The sequence below is a fragment of the Hyaena hyaena genome, unplaced genomic scaffold (genome assembly GCF_003009895.1).
Source record: "Hyaena hyaena isolate Hyena2069 unplaced genomic scaffold, ASM300989v1 scaffold_232, whole genome shotgun sequence".
Lineage (NCBI taxonomy): Eukaryota > Metazoa > Chordata > Mammalia > Carnivora > Hyaenidae > Hyaena > Hyaena hyaena.
In genome coordinates, this window is record NW_024080864.1 from 245,926 (window position 1) to 271,530 (window position 25,605).

The 25,605-nt window shown below is 37.3% G+C and overlaps 1 protein-coding gene across 4 annotated transcripts; it reads left to right on the plus strand.

The window, feature by feature from the left end:
- Positions 1-1,862: 1,862 nt before the first annotated feature.
- On the plus strand, positions 1,863-7,709 carry GAPT (GRB2 binding adaptor protein, transmembrane). Of its 4 annotated transcripts, XM_039243823.1 has the most exons (3): positions 1,863-1,922; positions 4,679-4,765; positions 5,223-7,709. In XM_039243823.1, exon 3 carries the CDS (start codon positions 5,234-5,236, stop codon positions 6,092-6,094), a length of 861 nt encoding a protein of 286 aa, XP_039099754.1. In that variant the 5' UTR covers positions 1,863-1,922; positions 4,679-4,765; positions 5,223-5,233; the 3' UTR covers positions 6,095-7,709. The 4 variants fall into 4 exon arrangements, with proteins under 4 accessions (XP_039099754.1, XP_039099757.1, XP_039099755.1 ...); XM_039243826.1 differs by lacking the exon at positions 4,679-4,765 and having other exon boundaries at positions 1,869-1,922; positions 5,464-7,709; XM_039243824.1 differs by lacking the exon at positions 4,679-4,765 and having other exon boundaries at positions 1,874-1,922.
- Positions 7,710-25,605: the final 17,896 nt, after the last annotated feature.

Here is a 25,605-nt window from a genome sequence, read left to right on the forward strand (position 1 = left end):
ATCTATTCATTCTGGTTTGAGAATGGAACCTTACAGTTTGTACTCTTTTGTGCATAGCTTTTAAAAGTCTCTATCATATTTGTGTGGTCCATCTATGTTTTTGTAATATATCAGTAGTTCAAGGTTTTTATTGCTGTCTGTAGTATTCAGTTTCATGGATTTATCATGTTCTATTTACCCATTGCATTGTTGAGGGACCTTTGAAGTGTTTCTAAAGCTTTAGGATATTATTAATTAAAGCAGTTATAAATGGAAATGGCCTTCCTTTCTGTTGAATATATACCTACGAGTGAAATTCATGGGCCTTTTTGTTTATTTGTTTTTCTTACATTATCAGTTTTGTTTGTTTTGTTTTTGTTTTTGTTTGTTTTTAGCCCTGGACCATAATCTAACTGTCCTAAGTTGGCCTGTGAACCATAACAATGTACCTCTCTTTGGGCCTGACAGGAGTTTCAGGGGGCAGGTTTCACAGTTTAGAATGGAACACCAGTAAGGTATTATCTTTCATAATTCATTCCCCACAGCCCTTCATAACCTCCTTCACTCTGGGGTTTTTGTCTGGAACTCTTCTATTCTCCCTTGATTAACTCCTTTTTCTTTGATGAGGCTTAGCTCATGCCTTCTCTGACCATCCTGAAATGGATGCCTCTTTTCCTTACTCCCCCTGTCTGCTCTTACTGCTTAAGTATGTCTTTCCTAACCCTCATCACCCTGATCTGAAACCATCTGTGGATACAGCAGCCTCTTCCACGAGGCTTTAAGTGCTACAAGGGAGTTCGCTCATGATGGCATCCCCACTGCTTAGCACAATGCCTGGCACAATGTCAGTGCCCAATCTGTATTGACAAAATTGCTCTTCTACTGTCCGGTGGGTGTTTAAGTAACGAAATCTTCTTTTAAATCACCTGATACAAAGGAAACCCTCTGGGATTGAGAAACTTGCAATGCAATTTAAAGGGCAAAATTTCCATTGCCTTATGATCTCATCTTTTTAATTCAGCATTTGCCATTCGAATATTCTCTGGAGTTGGTCTCTGAGAAATGATGCTGAATAAGAGATCAATGTTGGAAGCCAGTTACTCATCCAAGCGAGCCAGCAAGTGTAGTGGTTTAGTATACAGGTGCTGGGGGCAGACTGCCAGGCCACCCTGGGTGGTGATGACGTTTCCTCCTTGCTTCCATTTCCTCCTCTGTTCCACAGGGGGAAGAGCAGCCCTGTTCCCCGAGTTTTTGTCAGAATTCACTGATTGGTACACCAAGCGTTTAGGAGACTTTACTGAGTGTCCAGAATCTGCCAGTTACTATTATTAAACAGGTTTTCTTTCTACCTACTAGAAAATCACAGAAGAGCACAACTCAGAATATACTTGGGGAAATTCCTGTGTCATCAACTTAAAAGAATGTGAGCATTTTCTGAACCAAAATTGGGACACTGGTTTGATGAGTGTAACTGTAACTTGCAGCACTGAGACATAGCATTTCAAAGGACTGTTTTAGCAAACCTACAAGCAAACAATTGACAAGATCTCTATGTAACTACATTTTGAAATCTCCTTTTAAAAAAATTTGAAGCACAAGTGCAAAAATGACTTTTACTGGTTTTGAAGTGAAGACTACTCTTTATGTATATTGCACAGATAAAAACAAGCATCTGGGCTTCATGCATCACTTTCTGATTTAGTTGGGGAATTATTACTTGATAACGATGAAGGGCTGAACTTCCTTTTACAAAATCTCACACCATTTATCTTAATTCTGGTGCATCTGATAAGAACTTCCTCTAGAGTCAGGAAACTTTGCACGTATGAAATAATCTGAAAGGTGGAGGTAAAGAAGGAAGTAACTGACCAAAGCAAAAAAGAGGAACATCAAAGCAGGCTTAACCAAAAGAACAGAAGGCAGCTTGGCACAGCAGTCTCAAGGTAAGAACCTGATTTAAGGTGCAGGGCTAATGAACAGCTGTAAGAAACAAGTTCATTTTAAATAATCAGAGACTTATTTTATGTTACCAGACACAGTTTTTAGACGGCTTTAAGTGGTGATAGGGGGAAGAATCAGTTTACAAACAGAGGGTGATGTTATTGTCTCTTTACCAGTATATATGCTTACATGTGTAAGATTAGGCTTTGTTCTTACCTTGTTTCCAAACACAAGGAGAGTATCTGCCTTTGAAAATTCCAAAAGTCTATCAACCATTTTCAGACAAGTGAATAATTGTTAGTTGGTCTGTTGGAACTGCTTTCGAGAATAAAAACAGTCTTCTGGCAGATTGGGCAAAGTCAGATGTCAAGCTGTCTTTGAAGGACTCTTGTTTAACCTATGGTTTTCATTCTATGGATCTTTCCTTTTTGCCTCTCAGAGTTTTTCCTATTAAGTTATTTTAGAGAAAAAAGGATGCATGTTTTTCTCCTGTAAGAGGTTTTCTTGTGTTTATTTCAGTAAGTACTTCTCTGAAAAACTATTTTAATATTTGAAATGTGCTGGAGTACCTACATAGAACAAAATAGGTGGTAAAAATAAATTCTCATCTTGGAAATTGAGAGGGCAATTTATTACCTTATCCTCAGCCTTCCCCACTTTTGTTGCAAGCCTAGCACCTTTTAATAAGGTGATTAATTTTAATCTATATTTGAAATTTGGTTCAAATGTGCTAACAAATTTTTACTTAAATGTGCAATCACTTTTACTATAAAATATCTTACATGTGATTGGTTCTCATCTGCTTTAGAAAGGAAATGAGATCCTAATGGTTAAAGTCATTTGCCACATACTTGCTTTGACATGGACATTATGTCTGACTTTATAAAGGAGAGAATTTACCAATGTTATAAAGCGATTAAAAGATGTCTAGATCTGGGATATCTGTCCATATAGTTTTATCAAATAAATTTTATAAAAGATAACTGCACCTCATATGCAATTTGGTATTTTGTGTGAAATGCCAAACTGAAAATTTGCACATTGATGTATGCCAACCTCGAACAAATTTAGAAAACTTTACTATCGTGTGTGGATACTCACTAAAAGCAGGGCTCACCTGTGTGGGGTTTCTTTTTACCTGTTTATGTTACTGTTATTATCCTAATGCAGTTTGCTCTGTTCATTAACAAGTATTTAAGAAAGTAGCTGTTTTGTGTCTAGTGCTGGTTTTGGTAATATAAAGATAAATAAGAACTCCAGCCCTCCCAAATCTCAGAGGTAATCAAGTTTTGAAAATTTAGTGATAGATGTTTTTGATAGCCATTTATAGAAATGTGGGTAAGAAGAGTATTTGGAGGCAAACTTTGCTTGAATCCTGATTCAATCACTTCTTAGTGATTCAAGAAGTTAGTCTTTAATCCTCTTTACTCTTCTGTAAACTGGGTGTAACAGTAGTATCTACTTATGGCAGCTGTAGGATCAAAGGAGATAATGCATATAAAAGTGTTTAAAAGCTGATACAAAATAAGCTCTTAATTAAATATTATCAATACTGACTTTCAAAAGATGATGATAATTGTCCCACAAGCACTGTTCACAGTATTGGATGACTGTAGTTAACAATACTGTATTGTATATTTGAAAGTTGCTAAGAGGGTAGATCTTAAAAGTTATTGTGACAGGAAAAAATTGTAGCAATGTGCGGTGATAATCATCAACTAAATTGAGTGCACTGATCATTTCACAATAATACATATGTCAAATCATCATGTTGTACACCTTGAACAAATACAACACTGTATATCAATTACATCTCAATAAAACTGGAAACAACAACAAGGAAAATGGCATTAGATGTAACTATCTCTGTGTCTAGGCTGAGAACATAGAGTAATATTTTGTTGATAAAGTCGGGGCGCCTGGGTGGCTTAGTCGGTTAAGTGTCCGACTTTCACTTAGGTCATGATCTCGCGGTTTGTGGGTTCGAGCCCCGTGTCCGGCTCTGTGCTGACTGCCAGCTCGGAGCCTGGGGCCTGTTTCAGTCTGTGACTCCCTCTCTCTCTGACCCTCCCCTGCTCACGCTGTCTCTCTCTCTCTCTCCTAGAAATAAATAAAACATTAAAAAAATTTTAAAAAAAAGTCATAATACAACACTTAACCTGGTAGAATGCTTTTCATTTCTCTCCTCATTGTCATTTTAGCATTGGCAGAAAACATTCTAAAATCATATTAATTGAAAAAATTTTTTTGCTGAAAGTTGTGAGAACACTAGTGATAGGAAGGCTTTCAAAGTATTTTAGATATTTGGTGTTCTATAAAAGAGCTCTTTTCTCTTTATAAGTATAAACTATGCCCTTTAGAAGATGTATCTTAGTATATGTGCTGCCAAAGCAAGCACTAGAAGATGTATCTTAAGCTTTATTTATCTTTTAAAATATTTTTTATAGTTTATTTGTTTTTGAGACAGAGAGAGACAGAGAGCAAGTGGAGGAGGGGCAGAGAGACAGGGAGACACAGAATCCAAAGCAGGCTCCAGACCTGTTAGCACAGAGTCTGATGTGAGGCTCAAACCCGCAAACCATGAGATCATGACCTGAGATGAAGTCAGATGCTTAACTTGACTGAGCCACCCAGGTGCCCCTGGAAGATGTATCTTAAGTTTTAAACTGTTGACTTAAGCAATTAGATGCTGACATTGGGAGCCATTTGTTTCTTGACTCATTTAATAAATAACATTTGAACTTCTTTTCTGCCCTAGCTATTCTGCTTTTCTTTAGGAATATAAAGATGAAAAGACCTGACCCCTACCCACCATTTAACCAGATTGGAAGACACAAAATTGCCTGTAAGTTAGGCTATCATGTTCTACAATGGACTTATTAGTAGGGAAGTACAGAGGGAGGAGTGATTAAAGAAAAGACATCATCCCTAACCACACCATAGGCCTCAGAGGAAGTGATAAGCAATGGAAATTATTGCACATGTGTACTCTTATCCCTCTACTTGTTGCATTCAAAGCATTGCCTTTCACTCGAAAATTATTAGCTTCATTATCAAAAGCTCTGTTGAAATCTGATTAATAAGATCACTCACACTTAGCCCAGTAGAAGTTCTTCTCTTTTTTTCTCCTTACAACAGCTAGTACTACCTTCTGTTTTGAAGCAGGAACTCACTAAGTACTGGTGCTTAATATAATGGTAGATACTGGCAAATTTTTTATTATGCTATGTAATAAATATACAATTAATATGTTTTATTAAGCTATGAAATAAGTATGCAATTAATATATTTTTAATTTGTAGGAAGTGTCTGGATGGCAGATCATTCATCCTTCTCTTTCTTGAGTTGTCTACTCTGCCAGTATCTTCCACTGATTTCTGCTTTATTTTGTGATTCATTGATAGAAAGGGAAGTGGAGTTGAGTAAAATCCCCCCTGACACCGTGCAAGTATACATTAATGATTGTAGTGTAAAACCCATCACATACAACCAGAACGATCTTCCAAGGCTCCGTTTACTCAACCTCTCCTCTAATTGTATCAGGACTTTGCCAAATGATGTTCTCTCACATCTGAAAAAGAAATGCCTGAAGGAGCTTCCAGGATTACTTCTTAACTCTACCCTACAAGGAATTACGTTGGTCTGCACCTGTGAATTCATTACGGGCCACACCAAACTACTAAACAACACTGCTTGTGCGGAAATGTTGGAAAGCTGTGGAGATACTTCAGTGGCCATTTCTATAGGACTTTCCCTTCTTTTACTGTTGTTGATCTGCGGAATTGGGTGTGTTTGGCACTGGAAACACCATAACCCAGTGCACCTTACCTTACCAAGGTTTTTGCAAAGGAGAAGCAGCAGGAGAAAAGACTATGCGAAAACACTCTCGAATCCCCTCGCTATCAGCTCAAGGCATAAAATTTCAGCTCAGACCCAAGAGTATACATCTTCTGGAAGAGGGGCTAACACATATGACAACTATGAAAACGTGGAAGTCCGTCCCCCCAGAGCTAAAGGAGAAACTGATAAGGAACTGTATGAGAACACTCGGCCGACCAATTTTGAGGAGCATATCTATGGAAATGAGACATCATCTCAATATTATAACTTCCAGAACCCTAGTACTTCTGAAGTGTCTCAAGATGAAGACATATATATTCTTCCAGATTCATAATAACTTTTCAAAATATTGGGTTTAGTTATGAAAGGATAAATATTCACTGGGACTTTTATTGCACTGATGCCATTGTTAATTCTGTCCTTTGGATGAAACCCAATGATCTTTTGTCTGTCTCCACCCTTCTGAACCTTCTCTCTGTGTATCACTGTGGGTTAATTCCAGAGACCCTCTTTATTCTACTTTTGCTAGATTAATTCTGCATTATTTTATATTGATTCTTCCTTCTCATCGTTACCTGTTACCTTTTTCTGTTATTTCTATCTCTACCATCTTTTCTGGCTCAAGATGGCTGTCAGTCTCCTAACAAGTCTTTCTGGCTCTAGCATCTACACATTCACCCGTGATGCTGCCAGATTTATCTTCAGAAAATATTTCCGATGCCACATCATTCCTTTGCTTGAAACCCCTTAGTGTCTCCTTGTTGCAAAATATGTACTATTTGTAATTCTAACTCTAGGACTTATGATTTCCCACAGTTGGTTCTAGTTTACTTTTCCAGTGACTCCTACTTTCTCACTTCTATGCTTTCCTCATCATTGTATGAGAACTGCCACAGCCACCACTCCTCCATGGCTTTTTGGTCTGCCTCCTTTCAGGCCTAAGTCATATGGTAACTTCTTCCACATGTCTTCTGAATTATTCCAAACCTACATTTACCTTTTTCTTTTCTGATTTCCTAGATTTTTCTGCCTGTTTAACTCTCTGGGAATTCAAACATATGAATGTTTTCTTTGACATTTTACTATTTAATGTCATATGAGAATGTCTTAAATTCCTTGCTAAATAATAAGGAAGTGCCTCATACTCATATTTTAACACCAGTGCCTAGAACATCATATAAGGCACTCAGTATTGTTCAATTGACAAGAATTAAGGTGTGCATTTTGCTCAGTAGTTTTGAGAAAAATCTATTTTTGAGTACTATGTATGTACCTTTAGTCTGCACATGGTGGGGGTAAAACAGCATAAAGAAAGGCATGGGTCTTGAACGCCCGTTGTCTAGTAGGAAAGAAAAGACAATAAATAAACAAATACTGTGCTACTTCTTAAGCTGTGGCTTCTTACCCATAAAGTCTTCCTTTTATATGCTGTTCTGAATTGCTCAGGCTGAGACTCTGCAAGCAACATTTTTCCTTTGCCAAGTGGATCCGTACTGGGCTCTGTTCACAGGGAGCACCGTGGAAGGCTGGTAGGCAATTGGATCCAAAAGGGACTTGCTCTTTCTTGTTCTCCTTGCAGTCCTGGCAGGTACCAATTTGCTCCAGCATCACCAGTTCTTTGCAGTTTCTAGTTTCTTCTGGCCTTCCCAGCATCACCTCAGTTGCAAACTTTCTGAGGTGCCAGCACCAGACAGGTAACAACAGGCTCACCTTAGAATCTGAGCGGCAGCTCCACAGAGCCTCCTCTGGAAGAGACACATGACACCCTCCGAGCTCCAAGTCCTGACCCTAGGCGGGTGGGGGGAAGGGGGGGCTCTCTCCTACGGTCACCGACTCTGCAGCACCTCAGCGTCCTCTTTACATCTTTCCAGCCCACTAATACCTTCTTGCTAATTCTCTGTATTAAATTCTCCCTGGAGAATGTGACAAACTGGTAAGCTTTCTGTCTCCCTGGGTGGACCCTAGTACACAAATAAAAATACTTTGAAGAAAAAAAAACACTTTTTTGTTTTTCAGAGCAACAGGGTTGGGTAGGGATGAATTTTAATGGCATGGTCAAAGAGGCCTCTATAAAGACACACTTAAGATGGATTTAAGGGTGAAAGGAGTTATCCATACAAGTGTGGGATGGGCAGGGATGTGAAAAGCTTTTGCAGATAAAGCCATTGACGTAAATGTCCTAGTTCCTGTGGAGGAACTGCCACAGGACTTATGGACTCAGTGTGTTATGTTTGGTAGGAAAGGGTTAAGATTGGGGATTGTAACAGAGAAGTCGAGAAGAACCACGATTTCTGACTGGAGCAGCAGGGGCAATTATAAAGCATTTCAGTGAGATGAGGAAGACTTAAAGAGGAAACTGTTTTGGAGGCTGTGTCAGGAATGACTTGGGCTCCCAGTAACAGAAAAGCTGATTACACTGACTTCGACACATACACCTTCATTTATTTCAAATAATGTGGACACTGAAGTGAAGCATTTGAGGGCTAGCATATTAGGCTAACGGTACCATCAGAAATCCATGTTTTTGTCTATTTTCTCTCTGACACCCTTCGTGCTGTAACTTTCATCCTCATTTCTATTAGCTCAGGATCACCTAACAATTGTGGAACATGCCAGCCTTACATCTGTGTTCAGGTCCTGAAGGATAAAAGGAAAAGACAACATCAGGAGATATCTATTTATATGTCATTGACCAGAATGGGGATACATGGATACCACCAGGTATAACAGTGGATGGGAAATTGAATTTTGACTTTTAATAGCCTCAAAGGAAAGGAGGCAAGGGAAAAAGGGAGTTGTAAATAGAATTTAAGGCAGTCAACCTACAACCAAAGGGGAAAAATCAATTTTGGACATGTTTATTCTGACATATCCTGAGACCCAAGTAGATATATCCAATTTTCAGGTTTATATACACATTTGAATTTTGAAGGAGAGTTCCTAAGTGGATGTGTACACTTGAGATCCATCAGCAAGCATTTAGGTGGTATCTAGAGGAACAGGGATTTATATGATGACCTAGAGCAAAGAGTAGAGAACCAAATATAAAAAGTATTGCAATCCAGAAGTCCCCCTCAAAGTGCAGTATTTTGATGATAGATTAATGAGGAGAATGTAGCAAAGGAGCCTGAGAAAGAACGGCCAGTGAGGAGGGTAGTAAAGTCTTAGGATCTCTACGAATGGTGGGTGATATTGTGAAATATATATCTTGACACATCCATTACAGGTAATTTTCCAGAGATAGGATGAATATTTGATACTTGTTTATTCTCTTTGGCCAGAAAATATGGGAAAGGACTATGTAAAAGAATAGTTAGACCATGATCTTTCACCAGTTCTTGTGTTGACTATTTTCTTAAATTAATTTTAAGTGCTTTATCAATTGAAAATCTCTTCCTACTTTTCTTACTAACAGTTTTTGGTGGGGGTGGGTAAAAGGGAATAAGGGGTATTATCATTCACCTTCTCTTTTTACTATACATAGTCTTCTTCATCCCTTCTCTGGTTTTGATTCCCTCTTCTCTTTCTCCTTCTCTCATTTCCCATTCCTCCCTCACTTCTCCACCTCAGCCCCCCTACTCTCCCTCCTTCTTCTTTCTCCGTCTCTCTCTGTCTGTCTCCTTCATATTTTTATCTGCTTCTTGCATCCTTTATTAAAATATTTATCCACCTTGCTAACTAAAAAGTAAAAATGTCTTTGAGAGGTAAAGGTAATAAAATCTATCTGCATCTATTGAGAGCAGCAGTTTGCGTTTGTGTTCTTTCATTAGAAACATGACCACATGTACCACAGTTAAAGGAAGAAAGATGTCAGAGATGAGGGAAAGGAAACAGGAGCATCAAATATAATGAGTTTAGTTTCGCTGTATACTCCCAGAAATATAAGCAAGTTCACATTCTGTGACTTATAGCTAATCTCCGTAAGACTCCATGGCCAACATCCAACAGCAGTGAGCACCTGACTTCTTCAGATTGCCTTCAGCCTTCAGCTTGAAACATTTCACTTTAGTCTGCCTTATACATCAACATAAAAGTAATAAGAATATACCCCAATAATGAGGTAGAGTAATATACCCCAATCTATTATTGATATCCACAGCAAAGGGGCCGTTGCTTAGCCCCTTGAAAACGTTGCTTTCCAACATCTCAGTTGTTGCTCAGACACTTAAGGCTGCATCTCTACTACCCACCAATGGTCTGTTACCTCAGTGGTGACCCTCACTCTTCCTTTGATTAATGCCACTTGACCTGCTTTGGTTTAACTGCTATACTCATTCCAACATGTTTCCCAGGATTCCACCTAGACAAAGGCCTTGACCATATTTCTGTCAGGTTCATTTCAGCTCCTGTGATTGGGTGCTAGCTAGGCATAGATATTGATTATTCTAGCAGAAACTTCCTATTCAAGACTAACATGAGGCCGTCTGCTCCACAACCAATCTAGAGCAGTGCAAATCCTTTTTTTCTCTAGAAGATGAATAGAAGCTATTTCAAACCTTGTCATACTCTGTGAATTTTCATTATTGAGTGACAAGCTATTGAACAGTATTAAAATGATATTTTGACTTATGTTTTGCTTTTGCTGCTTGGGGGACAATAACCATGCCAGAGAATCGCTTTGGCTAACTTTTGTTACTGTTAAGACATGAGGACTTCAGACCGGAACAAGGGGGGAAAAAAGAGATACTGCTTCTATTTTTGAAGGTCTGAGAGTCATTGACCATAGTTAGGGTATTTTGTGCTGGATTATAATCATTATCAGCTTTCTCTGCTCTAGAGTCAAGAATGGGAAGCTTCCAGGTAGAGGGGGACTACTTAAAGACATCAGAAGACTGTTGTTTGGATTTTAAGCTTACTATTTGAGGAAACTAATCTCTTTTGACTCAAGGAGTGATTGGCATCAAGAGTGATGCTCACCTCATAGAATTTCCTGGAAGAGTTTGAATAGAACTGATATTTCTTTTCCAAGTGTTTGTATCAGCAAGGCTGTTTGAGCCTGGAATTTTCTTTATGAGATGTAAAAATACAAATTCAATTTCTTCAAGTGATATAGTAGTATCAAGTTATCCTTGAATGAACTTTGGTAGTTTGATATTTTAGGAAATTTGTCCACTGTTATTAATAACATTTCCTTATTATCTTTTTAACATCTATATATGTCAATATCACCTCTCTCATTCTTGATATTGTGTCTTCTCTCTCTTTTCAAATGGTTTTATTGATTTTCTTTATTGTTTGTAGGTTTTCTATTCCATTGATTGCTGCTCTTTATTATATTTTTTCTTCTTAGTTAGCTTTAATTAGCTCATCTCTTTCTTGTTTCTTAAAGTGGAAACTGAGGTCATTGGTTTGAGTCCTTTCTTCCTTGTGTTTATAGATGTTTAGGGCTACACATTTTCCTGAAAGTACTGCTTTAACTGCATCTTACACATTTCGTCTTGTTTTTATTTCTGTTCATAAGAAAATACTTTCTAATTTCCCTTTTTATTATTTTGAAGCTTGTGTTATTTATAAGTTTATTATTTAATTCATAAATGAGAATTTTCCTTATTGATTTATAATTTAAAATCACTGTAGTCAGAAAACATATTAAATATGATTTGAATTCTTTTAGATTTTAAATTTGTTCTGTGGACTAAAATAGGGTTTATCTTGATAAGTGTGTCATGTGAACTTGAAAACAATGTATGTATGTTCTGCTTTTGGGTGTAGTGTGCTATAAATGGCATTTAGTGCCAGTTAGTTCAAGGTGCTTGACAGTATGGTTCAAGTCCCTTATATTATGTTTTTGTTGAGATACAGTTTACATGCCATAAATTTTATCTTTTTAAAGCACACAATTTAGTGGTGGTTACTATATTTACAAAGTTGTGCAAATTTTGTCACTAATTCTAGAACATTTTCATCATTCCTCAAAGAAATTCCCTTGGCAGTAACTCCCCATTTTCCTTTCTCTTATCTCTTAGTTCAGTCTGCTATTAACAAAAATATCACTGAGTGGGTAGTTTAAACAAAGTCTAAACAAACTTCTGGAGTCTGAGAAGCCCCAAGATAAAGGTGTCAGCGAATTCAGCATCTGGTGAGAACGCACTTCCTAGTTCTTAGATCGCCATGTTTTCATTGTGTCTTTATGGTGGCAGGTGGAGGGATCTCCCTGAGATATCATTCATAAGGGCACTAATCCTTTTTATGACCTAATTATCTCCCAGAGTCCTACTTCTAAATACCATCACATTAGGTGTTAGGTTTAAACATATGAACTGGGAGGAGGACACAAATATTCAGTCATAGCATTTGGTAACCACTATTCTGATTTGCATCTGTATAGATTTGACTATTCTAGATATTTCTTGTAAATAGAATCATGTAATATGTTGTCTTTTGTGACTGACATCTTTCACTTAATATAGTATTTTAGCATATATCAGTATTTCATTCCTCTTTATGGTTGAATAATATTACATTGTATGTATGAATATGTTACATTTTGTTTATCCAGTCATCAGTTGATGAGCATTTGTGTCAATTCCTCTATATTCTTACTGATTTTTTTGTCTACTTACTAAACGGTGACAGTTGAATTTTCTGATTATAGTTATGAATTTTGTCTGTTTCTCCTTATAATTTTATCTTCTTTATAGCTTTTTGCCTTATGTATTTAAAGTTCTGTTATTTTTAGGGAAGAAACATTAAGTATTATTATGTCCTCTTGATTATTTGGCCCCTTTGTCATTATCAAATCACAGTCTTTATACTTGGCAATAATCTTTATTCTGAAATATCCTTTGTCTGATATTGGTATAGCCATATCAACTTTCTTTTAATTAGTGGTGGCATAGGATATCTTTTCCGCCCATTCCTTTTAACCCATTTGTGCCTTTATAGTTATAGTGCATTTTTTTTGTAGGCAGCAAAAAAAGCAGTTAGTGTGAAAGTCCTGCTTTCACATCCAACCTGACAATATCTGCTTTCACTTGGGGTATTTATACCACTTACATCTAATGTGATTATTATTATGGCTTTACATATGACATCTTACTGTTTACTTTCTATTTACTCCAACTGTTTCTTGTTTTTCTTTTTCCTCTCATTCTTCCTTCTTTTGGAATAATTCCTTTTTAAAAATAATTTAGTTTTATTCCCTTGTTGACTTATTAGCTCTAACCCTGTGGGGATTTTAGTGGTTGCATTAGAGTTTATATTACATCTTTAACTGTCATAGTACACATTCAAATTATATATCACTTCATGTATAGTAGAAGAACCTTACAAAAGAAACCTCCATTGTTTTCTACTAAGCCTTTGTGCTATATTTCTCCTACATTCTACCTCTGCATGTGCTACAAACTTACATTTGTTATCAATACATTGATCTTATTTTTGTTTAAGTAGTCATTTATCTTTTAAAGAAGTTTAAATGATGAAAGTCTTTCCTATTTACCTAGTTAACATTGTAGTTAATACTCCCAGTGTTCTTCATTTCTTCTTCTAGATCATTGTTTCTATATTATATCATTTTACTTCTGTTTGCATTCTGTTTCACCAGTTCCTATGTAAAAGGCTGCTGATGCTGAATTCTTTCATCATTTACATATCTGAACATTTTTTAATTTCCTCTTATTCTTGAAATACGTTTTTGTTGGGTATAGAGTTGTAGGTTGACAGTAAAGAAAATGTTTCATTGTCTTCTGGACTATATTTTTGCCTAACAAGAAGTTCAGTTTTATTCTCATCACTGATTTTCTGTATATAACGTTTCCTTTTCCTTCTGCTGCTTCTAAAATTTTTGTCAATATACTTTTATTTTATTACAATATACTTTGGCATGACCTTTTAAAATATTTTTGTCCTTAGGTTGTTTTTAAGCTTCTTAGATTTATGGTTTTATAGTTTTCATCAAATTTGAGAGTTTTCCTGTTATTGTTTCTTTTTTTTCTTTTTTTTGTCCCTACCTCCTCTCCCTCCATTGGAAAGTCCACTATGTGTATATTAGGCTTTGTAGGTAGTCTAAGAATGAAGTAATAGCAGAATATCCAGGTCAGAGTATTCTGCAAATGATAAGAAAGTAAGGATTACAGCTCAGAAATGAGATCAGGGATGAAACAAAGATTTGGGATATATCTGAATAAAGGTAGTAGTTGAAGCTCTAAGAGCTTTTGATTACTTTGAATGATAATTATATAAAAAGTAGACAGAGTGATCTGCCCTTATGTCCTGACTGTATGTAGATGATTGGCTACTAGTAAATACATTGACAATTGCACATACCCTCACTATGGAAGTGTATTTATTTACATTATCAGTAGCCTCATTGCCAGTCCTCAAACTCCTTAATTTGGGGATGTTATAGTCTCTCATCCTTTTTAACCTTGATTTAGTTTCTGTCATAGCACTTATAACCATCTGGTAAATGTTAGTGGTGTGATTTTCATCTGTTCTCTCTGTGTAGAATCTAAGCTCCATGAAAGCAGAAATATTTCTTCCTGCTTGATCACCAATACTTTGCTTATAAGATACGCTTCATCATGTGTATTAATCAAATTAATATTTTTTTCTTTGCAACCAACACTTGTAGTGAAATTACTGAAATATTTTGGAAAATAGTTTAATGGGAAGAGTTACATATATTATTTTGAGCATTGTGAACATGCAAAGATATAGTAGGAAAGATGTTTATATAAAGTAAATGCCATTTTAATATGAGCAAGCTTTGCCCCTGTGATTCCCTCCAGTCATTGGAGACAGGTGGTGCCACATCAGGTAGAATGAGAACAGAGAAGACCAGGTGCTTTGGTCATTGGCAAGACTGGAACATTGGGCCTCATGAAGAAACTGGAAAAGAAAGATATCAAGAAGGGAATTATTATGCCTGTTTCCACATTTTTAACTGCTACTCTAAGTCACAGTAACTAGGTGATTTTTAAATTCAGAGAGTGCTAAGTCCAATATCCACTTTTGAGTTCTTACCTTATGTGATCACTTTGCAGCATGGTATTCTTGCTCCTCTTATTCTTTTCTTAGTCTCCTTCACAGGTGCCTTTTCTCTTGTATACTCATTCAGTGTGGTGGTTCTCCGTGATTCTTTCCTTGGCTCCCATCTCCTTTTCCTAACACTTTCTCTAGGTGATGTTGCTGTTTTATATATGAACTAACTTGCCCTGATGTCCTATGGAAGCATTTGGCCCACATAGCTTACCACCTAATACTTATTTCTGTCCATTTTCCTTTAGACATCTGAAATTTGGCATAGGCCAAACTTCCATATAGGTGTCAGGGCTTGGCTGTCACTCAGAAATAGAGATTAGTTAGTGATGGAATAAAAGAAGGCTCAGATGTGACAGGAGGGTATCCGTTGCACAGGTTGCTTGCTACTAATTTCAAAAACTGACAATTCAAAATGTCCCAGTGTCAAAAAAAAAAAGTTAACCTCAAAGTATCATGGTATCAGTGTCCCTTGTACTAAGTACCTGTTTCTTCAGTGCCTCAAATAATTCCCAGTTACTAAATCCTGGTGGTGTAACATTTGGAAAACAGTGTGACTTTCCTTGCCTTTTCCTGTTCCAAGTGATCAGCTATGAAATAGAACACAGTGTGTATAGCATCAAGAATAGGTCCAGGCCTGCTAGGCATCATGCTAATGGACTGGTCTGTTAACCATAGTGTCATGGGTCAGTAGTCCTACTTATTTAATTTACTTCACATTTTTGTTTTTTTTTTTTTTTTTATTTTTAAGTCTTCTTAGGATACCGACTTTGATCTGGGCCTAAAAATCAGTGTTTGATGGACTAGATAAAAAAACCCCAACAGATCAGAGATTTTAGAATTTGCCCACTTTGAATGATCTATCTGCTGATGCCCATGTGATTTATAAGAAGATTTCCAATATATCTTGAATAAAAGCACCTTCCAGTAGATTTTTGTAGTTGTATAGAAAGGAAGTTTTGGAACATCAAGGTCATGAAATAATTTATAACAAGTAACTTTAATGGTCTCAGTAGGGTAAAGTGATTTCAGACCTGTAACAAATATTTATGAAGTGTCCATGATGTATAAAATTCTGGGAGAGCCTTGGAAATTCAGCAGTGGCATTGTTGAGGGATGGAGAAGGGAGGAACAGACCTGTCTGTGAATTCAGTGGGCTTGCACAGTATTAAGGAGTTCCAATGCTTACACTGGCTACTAAAATGTAAGGCAATAATGGTATGACAGTGAAGCACATTAAGTATAATGAAAGACTAGCTAGGCTAGGGGTTAAGAAAGATTTCTTGCAGATAGTGACACCTAACCAGAGCCCTAAAGGACCATTAGGAGGTAGCTGGGCAAAGAGGCTAAAGGACTGATGTTGCAAAAAGAGGGGACAGAGGGGCACCTGGGTGGCTCAGTCAGTTAAGCGTCCAACTTCGGCTCAGGTCATGATCTCACGGTTCGTGGATTCAAGCCCCAAATTGGGCTTTGTGCTGACAGCTCAGAGCCTGGAGCCTGCTTCAGATTCTGTGTCTCCCTCTCTCTCTGACCCTCCCCTGCTCACACTCTCTCTCTCTCTCTCTCAGAAATAAGTTTTAAAAAATTTAAAATAAAAGAGGGGACAGATTGTGTGAAGATGTGGAGTATAGGGTATGTTCAAGAACCTGAAAGAAGATAAATACTGCTTAAGTGATTGTAAATGAGGAAGGGCAGGAAGAAGTTAGTTCTTGTGAGCATCTGATACAGGGCTTTGTATGACAACTTGAGGACTTGGGACCTTATCTTAACAATACCCATAATATCAGAATGCCATTTTAGAAGGCAGAAATGCCATTGGTTTTCCCCCAAACCATCTAGTATGCCATGAATCTCCAAACTGCAGCAGAATATGGAAAGCATGATTCTGAGGTTCCAGTATAGGATTTTATTTCAAACAGCACATGTCTATGCGTTATAAAATTAGCAGGGCTCTCCATAACACTTAAATTATGAAGGTTCCCATACCTTTTAATTTAAATTCAGTTCCTGCCGTTTTGCATTTCGTGATTTTCCCATTAGAGAAAGGAATTAAGCAAATGAGAGAGGCTCAAACAAAAGGAAGCACAGAGATGGTAAATTGCCTGATGCAATCAAGACTGGTGAAGGTGTGACTGCAGCTATTGACCTGTGCTGTTGTCATGGAAACCAAAGCTCTGTGGTCCTGGAGCACTTTCCCTTTCTAAGGACATATCGGTTTTAGAGAATAGTTAAGACTGCAAATTACTGAATTTGGATCGTCTACTGCCACATGCATCCTAAATTCTATTCAGTGACAGATACCGTGGCTAGTTGGGTCTGAGGCAAACTCCCAAAAGCCCAGAAGCAGTCAGAGGTTAAAGCTCAGTGAAGGACAGAGTTTAGCTGTTGCCTCAGGCCCACCTCCCTAGCTGCACGCTGTACTAGACTGACATTCATTGTGATACTCAGAATTTAGAGGGAGGGACATCATTAACTGGGTTTTACACATTAACATATGATTTTTTTTAAGTATTTATATTAGGAGATCTAAAATCCATCAAGCAAATGCATACAAATGTACTTTCAGCTTTTCTTCTTAGGCATTTGTGAGGACACTGTAGTCTTTTATAAGATTTTTTTATTAACTTTTTTTTTTTTAGAGATGAGGAGGGGCAGAGAGAAGGAGAGAGAAAATCCCAAGCAGTCTCCACACTGTCAGTGAAGAGCCAGATGTGGGGCTTGATCTCACAAACCATGAGATCATGACTTGAGCTGAAATCCAGAGTCAGATGCTTAACCAGCAGAACCACCCAGGCGCCCCAGGGGGCTGTAGTCCTTCCTAAGCTCCTGGAATTGCAGTGCCCTCTGAGCCCCAAGCACCATAATAACACTGTGTGTGAATTATCTTTCTTAATTCACTAGCAATCCTATCACATAGGTTCTGTTTTTATTCCCATTTTATAGGAGAAGATTGAGATTTAGGAAAGTTAAAATTTGACCAAATTTCTTAGTGTCAATTTTAAAAAAAACTGGAGGCAGTGTTTGAACCCAATCATTTGGATTCCAGAGACCTGCTCAGGTTTATTATTATTATTATCATTATCATTATCATTATCATTATCATTATCATTATCATTATCATTATTATCATTATATTGTCTCGGGTAGATTATAGTACCTTCTATCTATCTGAGCATCATGGAATTTCAAACCTCAGAGATAACTTGAAAATCATCTAAACATACTTGCTCATTTTGAAAATGAGAACATGGAGCCTCAGAAAGTTTCTGTGACTTCCCCAAGTTTATACAGTGAATTATTGACTAACGGGGACCAGAACTCTGGGCTTTTCAACATCTATTCAGTATCTTGCTGCCTTTCTCACTGACTGAAAATATGACCTTTGTGGGGGGTTTTCTAAGCTTATTTACTTAGAGAGAAAGAGAGAGTGAGATAGAGGGCAGAGAAAGTGGGAGAGAGAGAGAATTCCAAGCACCATTAATTCAAGCCCGATGCGAGGCTTGAACTCACAACCTGAGATCATGACCCGAGCTGAAATCAAGAGTGGGATGTTTAACTGACTGAGCCAACCAGGCGCCCCTTGTTTGCTTTTTTAATCCCAAGTCTTCCTCAAAGTGGCCTTTCCTTCTCTCTGTTCTATATTTAGCTGTGCCTTCTCTTCTCTACATCTAGAAATCATACTGATTTTTCCCAGTGTGAAACAAAGATAGTCCTAAAAGAGCAGAATAAACAGATTTCTTAATGTGTGTGGCTCTTGTGTAGCCGGAACTGTACAAGAAGGACAATCAATCAGGAGCGGAGTGGTGCACACCATGTCCTCTTCTGGTCATTATTTCCTAAAATGTACTCTTTTGTTATCTTGTCTCATCTGGCAGAATTTGTCTAGACTATATACACGTTCAACTCAATTATCTGATAAAAGAAAAACATGACCAGCAGAAGAGAAGTATTCCTGGTGAGGGGAAGGGAGAGGAAACTGCATTGCAGCACGATGGCTGGAGAGCACATTTGAACAAACAGCTAATGACAAAGTAAATATCCACTCTGGCTTTGTATGGCCAGAGCCTAGAAGCCATTTTCGGTCTCTTTGTTTTAGGAGACATCAAGGACAATATTGCGACATACCCAAGCAAGGGAAAAATCTGACATAACATTTAAGGGCGAATGTCCTTTAAAATCAAAGGATGAAAAAGCAAAGCAAAGCAATTGCTACTTTTTAATTTGCTTGATTGCTTAATAAAATCTTCGAACAAGAGTTTGGGAGAAGCCTGGAAAAGAGGGGAGGGAAAATTAAGCAAAAGACCAAAGAGATGCACAAGAAAGGGAAGTCTCAGTAGAGTTATATAATCCCCCTGGTGGTAATCAAAAGAGAGAAAGCTCTGTGGCAAGTTGAAAACGCAGACATCTAGGGGCGCCTGGGTGACTCAGTTGGATGAGTGTCTGACTTTGGCTCAGGTCATGATCTAATGGTTCCTGGGATTGAGCCCCACGTCGGTTTCTGTGCTGATGGCTCAGGGGCCTGGAGCCTGCTTCGGGTTCTGTGTCTCCCTCTCTCTCTCTGCCCCTCACCCGTTTGCACTCTCTCTCAAAAATAAACATTTTTTTAAAAATGAATAGACATTTTAAAAATTTTTAAAAAAGAAAAGAAAACACAGACATCTATAAAGGCAAGGCAGGGGACACAGAGTTGTGAATTAGACCTGCTGAAAGGCAGCTGGGTGTTCAGTCCTGTTTGTTGAGCAAGTGAACTGGCAACTGGCTGCCTGAATTGCATTGCCTTTTTTGACACTGCAGATGTTTCCCTTAGCTCTACATCATGATGCAGCTGTTGTTTCTTTTATTTCTAATGCAGCATGCAGGTCTGTAGAAGGATAAATATGGCTTAACTTTACCAGAGAAACATTATAGTATTAAAGGAAACCAGAGGGGAAGTGGAATACTGTTCATTTAAGAATCGTTTTCATTTCCTCTTTTAATTAGCTCTGTTGCTTAATATAACAATGCCTTATTCACCCACATGTGTTGGAAAAGAAAGCTGTGAGGCTTAATTTAGGAAGAATCTCTCCAGTTGCACTTAATGGGGGAAAAAAATGAAAACTGTAACAAAGATTAGTCTTAACCTGGGGGTTAACATCTTACTCTTGCACCCTTTTCAAAGGCCAGATTACATCTCAGGTCATTTAAGAAGTGTTCTTTAATACCAGCCATCCAAAATGACCTATCCATTTGCTCATTTCCTTCCTTTGTCTTTCTACCCATTCATTTGTTCACCTAGCCATCATCCATTCATCCAACAAATATTTTTTGAGGACCTTTTAGTTATTAGGCATTATGATAGGGACTAAGGAGTCAGTAGTGAATAAAAACATACAATGTTTGCAGTCTAGATGAAATACCAAGATTTAAAAAATCACACAAACAAACGTGTAATTAGAAACATAAATAAATGTTCTGAAAGAAGAAAACATGGTGATATTAAAGCTTATAAGAAAATCTTGAACTTGACTTATTCAGGCAGTCAGGGTAGACTACTTACCCTGGATTACTGATATACTAATTATATAAGCAGAATTTACCTAGAAAGAAAACAAGAATTAATGACTGCCTGTCTGCAAAAGAGGCCCATTATTACAGAACATTAGCATTTGTGTTGGCTTGTTTGTTTAAAAGAAAGGGCAAAATCTCAAATTGCTTTGAAGGGTTTGTAAACTGCTATTTAAAATAATTGGAAAGAAACATGAAAATGTTGGTTGAGAAAACTCCACAGAGATTAGCTTTATTTACACAAGTCTGGCACAAACTTAAATATTTCTTGTCAGTGTCCTAGATGGGAAGAAATAAATGCTGAAACATACAGCAGACCTATAGTCATATCAAAGTTCTAATCAATATTAGTTGTGTGGCCTTGCAAAAGTTAATTATCCTCTCTAAGCCAGAAAATCCACAGCGGAGAAGTGGTTAATAATAAGTGGTAATAATAACTCTGAAAGTTACTATGAAAATGGAATGAAATAATATGTGAAAATGCCTCCAACATTTACGTTATCTAATACCTGACATGGCGTGTAAAACATTAATCTGCTGAATTACTTGTCTCAGTTACCTTGCCTACTTACTTCTGTTGGGCTCTTCCCCATTAAAGACTACTTTTTATGATTTTTTCCCAAAGACTTTGTACTTTGAAATATTTTTCTCAATGAAATCCGCTTAATTTATTCTCCAATTATTCTTTCCTTTGAGATTTCCAAAAATCATGCACTTTTAACTACCAATCAGAACTCCTGATCCGCACGCTTACAACTGAATTTATTATATTTTCAAATTAAAAAAAAAAAAACAATTGCCTGCAGCATTATTTTTTTTAATTCAAAATAGCCACCCCTCATGTGGACATTGAAGCAACTTTTGTGCAAATTCCTTTCCAGGAAAATCAAGGATAAGAATGCTTAGCCAAGAGCAAGGTTGAAGGAGGTAGGCCTGGAGAGAGATGAGGTACACGTCCCACCCCACCCACAATAGTCCTAAGAGTTGCAGTGCACTAAGAACATCTAGCTATCTCCCTGATTTCAACATGTGTTGATTTAAAAAATATGTATGTATATCTCTATCTATAAACTCAAAACCCTATTCTTTGTTGTTTCCAAGGTTTCCACTGATTCTGCTATTAAGTCACTGACTCAAATGTGTGGTATGATTCTATTGTTACAGTGAGATCTCATCTTCTGAAAGCCATCAGACTTATTTTTCGATGAGCTCTAAAGCAAAGCAAAGGGTAGTACAATTAAATCCCCATTTCTTCTCCATTTTGGAGAAGAGCCACTACACATTTAATCAACTAATTACCTGCTTTCTTCTAAGACAAATTGTAGCTGAGTCCAGAGGTTCTGGGATACTGACTGGGTTTAGGGGGAGGATACCATGCAAGCTTAGATAACTATGTAAAAAGATTCTATTGGGGAAATAATGCCAGTTTGTCTTCATATTGCTTCTATGTTCTTCCCTCCTGGTTGTCAATTATCCTTTTTAATCTCTGACTTTCATCTCTATGTCTGCTTAATTCACAGCATCTCTCGTGGCCTTCCCGGCATTAGTGCATGCAATACCTCAACACAATATTATACTAAGGATACAGATATGTAAAAGGCAATTCTCTACCTCAGAAGAGTTTATATTCTGCTTAACTTTATAACCAACTTTTCCTTTCAAATCATGAATATTGCCATCCACTTGTTAATTTGCATTATTATGCCTGCAAACCTTTGAAACCCAGTACAATTCTCAGTTCAATATGCATTCCTTTATTTAAAAAAAAAAAAAAAAAAAAGAGCTTCAATATGCCAGTTACCCTTCTAGACTGTAGAGACACAAAAATGACCTCGGAGAACTCATAAACTATTTTGAAAGCCACATAAATAAGCCGACAGTTTTAGTACAATGTGGTAAGTGCTATCTTTAGTAGAAGAGCAGGTTTGTAACTATTGAACAGAGATCAGGAAGTCTAAATCTGCCAGAGAGTTAAGTGTGTCTTCAGGAAGACAGTCATGTTGAGCTAAGATTGGAGGGTAACCCAAGTTTCTTTGCTGTGGAAGTTTCTGTAAATATTGGATACAAGATATATATGTCTTAAAATGAGAGACATTCCAGGCGTGATCACTATGGGGACCCTGTAGGGCATCATGAGAAAACAAGAAGCCCCGTGATGAATTCTGAGCAACCAGACATCAGAGTGGGTTTTGATGCTTAGAAAACTAAAAGTTGGAGAGAGCCCCAAGAAGGAGAAGTGGAAAGCTGATAACATAAACATACATTCACACTTTTTTCTAGTACTTTGTAGAAAGTATATATAGGAGTATAAATAGGCATTTCAAATAGAAGAAATTTAATAAGAAGATTGGTTGCAGAAGTATTTCAGGACCATGGGAACTAAAAGGGGTAGGCAGTTTTACTCAAAAGATCAGTAACTGCAGGAATCCATTCCCTCTCCTACTACAGGGAAAACCAAAGCAAAATGGAGCAGCTTAGAGCCCACCGTTACCATGCCCCTGAGACTGCTGCTGGGGAAATCAAGCTTTGTGAGCAGGAATCCAGGAAGCTATGCTTATCAGCCACTCTTATTACTGCCATCTTACTGCAAGAGGTACCACCAGAGGGCATCCCACCTCTCCATCTAACAAAAAGCCAACTGACAGGGTAGTTTGTACATATGTGTACAGGTTCCTGTCTCCAGTCCTGAAGGTCCTAGTGTACTAAGAAGATCTAGCTAATTCCCGAATTTCAACAGGTGTTGATGAAAAATTGTGTATGTATATCTATGTATGTAAACTCAAAACCATATTCTTTGTTGTTTCCAAGGTTCCACTGATTCTGCTGTTAAGTCATTGACTTAAATGTGTGGTACAGAAGAGAATGTAGAAACACGACTGTGAGGTCAAGAGATAATAGATACTATCTGGCAATCACATGTCCTGACTTGGGAAACTCTTGCCCTTACGTCCCTTCTCCCTCCCCATCACCAGGCCTCCATCAACAAAGAACAATATGGAGGACACGCACATACACAAAAGTGTTTTCACTTTTTTCCTCATTACCAACATACATAGTCATGTCTACTCTTAGGAAATTGGAAATTTTCCAAGTATGTACTATAAATACATGAGGAAAAGTATGAACAAATAGGAGAGATACAGATTCAAGAGCAAACCTTTAAAAACATGCAGAGAAGGCTCATAGTAATTATCTCAGAAAAGTAATAGTCCCCTCCATTCCCAATCCATTTCTTTACCAACACAAAGAAAATAACATATCCACTTATTTTATACACCTATGCTTTCCTTTTAATATTTTTAGGTCAGCATATCTGCTAACTTCCACTGGTACAAATATAAGTAGAAACTAAGTTGTATTTTTACAACCAACAGTTTTTGATAATGAAATGTGACAAAGCTAACTCCAATAATCAGCTATTCGTGTTGTTCAAATATGCTTTGTTGTATATATTTGGATAGAAAAATAAGATGCATCCATTTCAAAAGAAGATTAAATGGCTAAAGATCAGGAACAGTGACAATCAGAAAACTCAACTGAAGAATAAAAATACACAGCCAAAGAAAGAAGTTTGGATTTTCAATTTAATTTATGAAAAAGCTCTGTTTTTTAATAAAAAATTACATCTTAATCTTTAAAGTATTAATATAAAAATGAAAAAGGAGTTAAAGCAGTAAAAAATGTATGCTTTTGCTTTTACATTTATCTTTCCTTTGTAGAACATTTAATTTCTATAGGTACCAGAAACTAGTGGTTCACAACTATACAATATTCTTTAAGGGTATATTTTAAGTGGTAATTAGATGTCGCTTGATTGAAAACTTAGGATGAAAAATAGGAGATGCCAGAATATAAAGATGCTTTAAGAATACAAAGCAAAATTCATATCCTTCAATTAATTTGAAAATTTAAAAAATCCTGTAATTCCTAGATATTTGGGGCAATTTTCATGGCATGGGCTCTTAATAACTATATTTAATGGGTAGAAAGGATTTCACCATAATCTCATCTCTAAGGTGATTTCACCTTGTAATAGAGTCCTGTAGACCTTTTCCCTGGTTGTTTCCTCTTGCTGGAATGCTTTCCCCTAATATCCATTAGATGATTTCCTTGCTTTCTTTTTTCCTTAATGTTTGTTTATTTTTGAGAGAGAGAGCAAGAGCGAGAGAGCACGTGCATAAGTGGGGTGGAGCAAAGAGAGAAAGAGAGGAAGACACAGAATGCAAAGCAGGCTCCAGGCTCCAAGCTGTCAGCACAGAGCCTGACCTGGGGCTCGAACTCATGATTCACAAGATCATGACCTGAACTGAAGTTGGACACTTAACTGACTCAGCTACCCAGGTGCTCCAGTCTCTTCACTTTCTTTAAGTGTGGTCATCAAAAGTGCATCATTCTCTTTATAATAGCAGCTGACACTTTCCTAAGGCAGCAAATGTCTTAAGACATCAAAAAGGGCAACTCTAATAGATAAATTTTTAAAGATATTAATGGCTATATATTTATATGATTCAATATTCAAAAGATACAAGAGAATATGTAGTGAAGTTTTCCTTTTAGCCCCCTTCTCACTCTTACTTTCTAATGCCAGCCAAGGCAGTGAGATCCAGGATATAACCTACATGTTAGTGGTGGATCACTCCACAGGAGGGGGTCCACAACTGGTTCCTCTGCTAATAAAAATATGGGAAGTTTACACCCTTACAGGACACATGTTCCTGAGACATGTTACAGAGTTTAGTGGACCATCATATTTCATTTTCTGTCTCATATGGATAATTACTTTAAAGAAATCCCAGGAGCACCAGAATACGACATTGTGATGTAGAGTGAATGTTACTTCTTTGGAGAGGAGTGATCAATTCTTTAATGCCTGAGGGGAACACTTCCTGGAGAAGGTGAGACCATTTGTATTTTGTTAATGGTTGTATTAGATTATACAGAGAAACACAGACATATATATATTAATTGGGTCACATGATTATGAAGGCTGAGAAGTCACATGATCTGCCATATGCAAGCTGGGGACCCAGGAAGGTAGGTGGTGTATGGTTCAAAGGCCTGAGAGCCAGAGAGCTGTTGGTGTAGATACTTGTCTGAGTCTGAACACCAAGAAACAGAAGTGCCAGGAGTAGGAGATCTATATTCAGTTCAAACAATGAGGCCAAGACAACAGGAATCTAACCTTCCTTCACCCTTTTGTTCTAATCAGGGCCTTGAGTGATTGGGTAATACCTAACTGCATTAGGGAGGTCCATTTGCTTTATTCAGCTCACCAATTGAAATGCTAGTATTTTCTGGAAACAACCTCACAGACACACC

What these genes read in the sequence shown, in the direction of transcription:
- GAPT (XM_039243823.1), top strand. Translation starts at nt 5,234, where the DNA reads ATGGCAGATCATTCATCCTTCTCTTTCTTGAGTTGTCTACTCTGCCAG.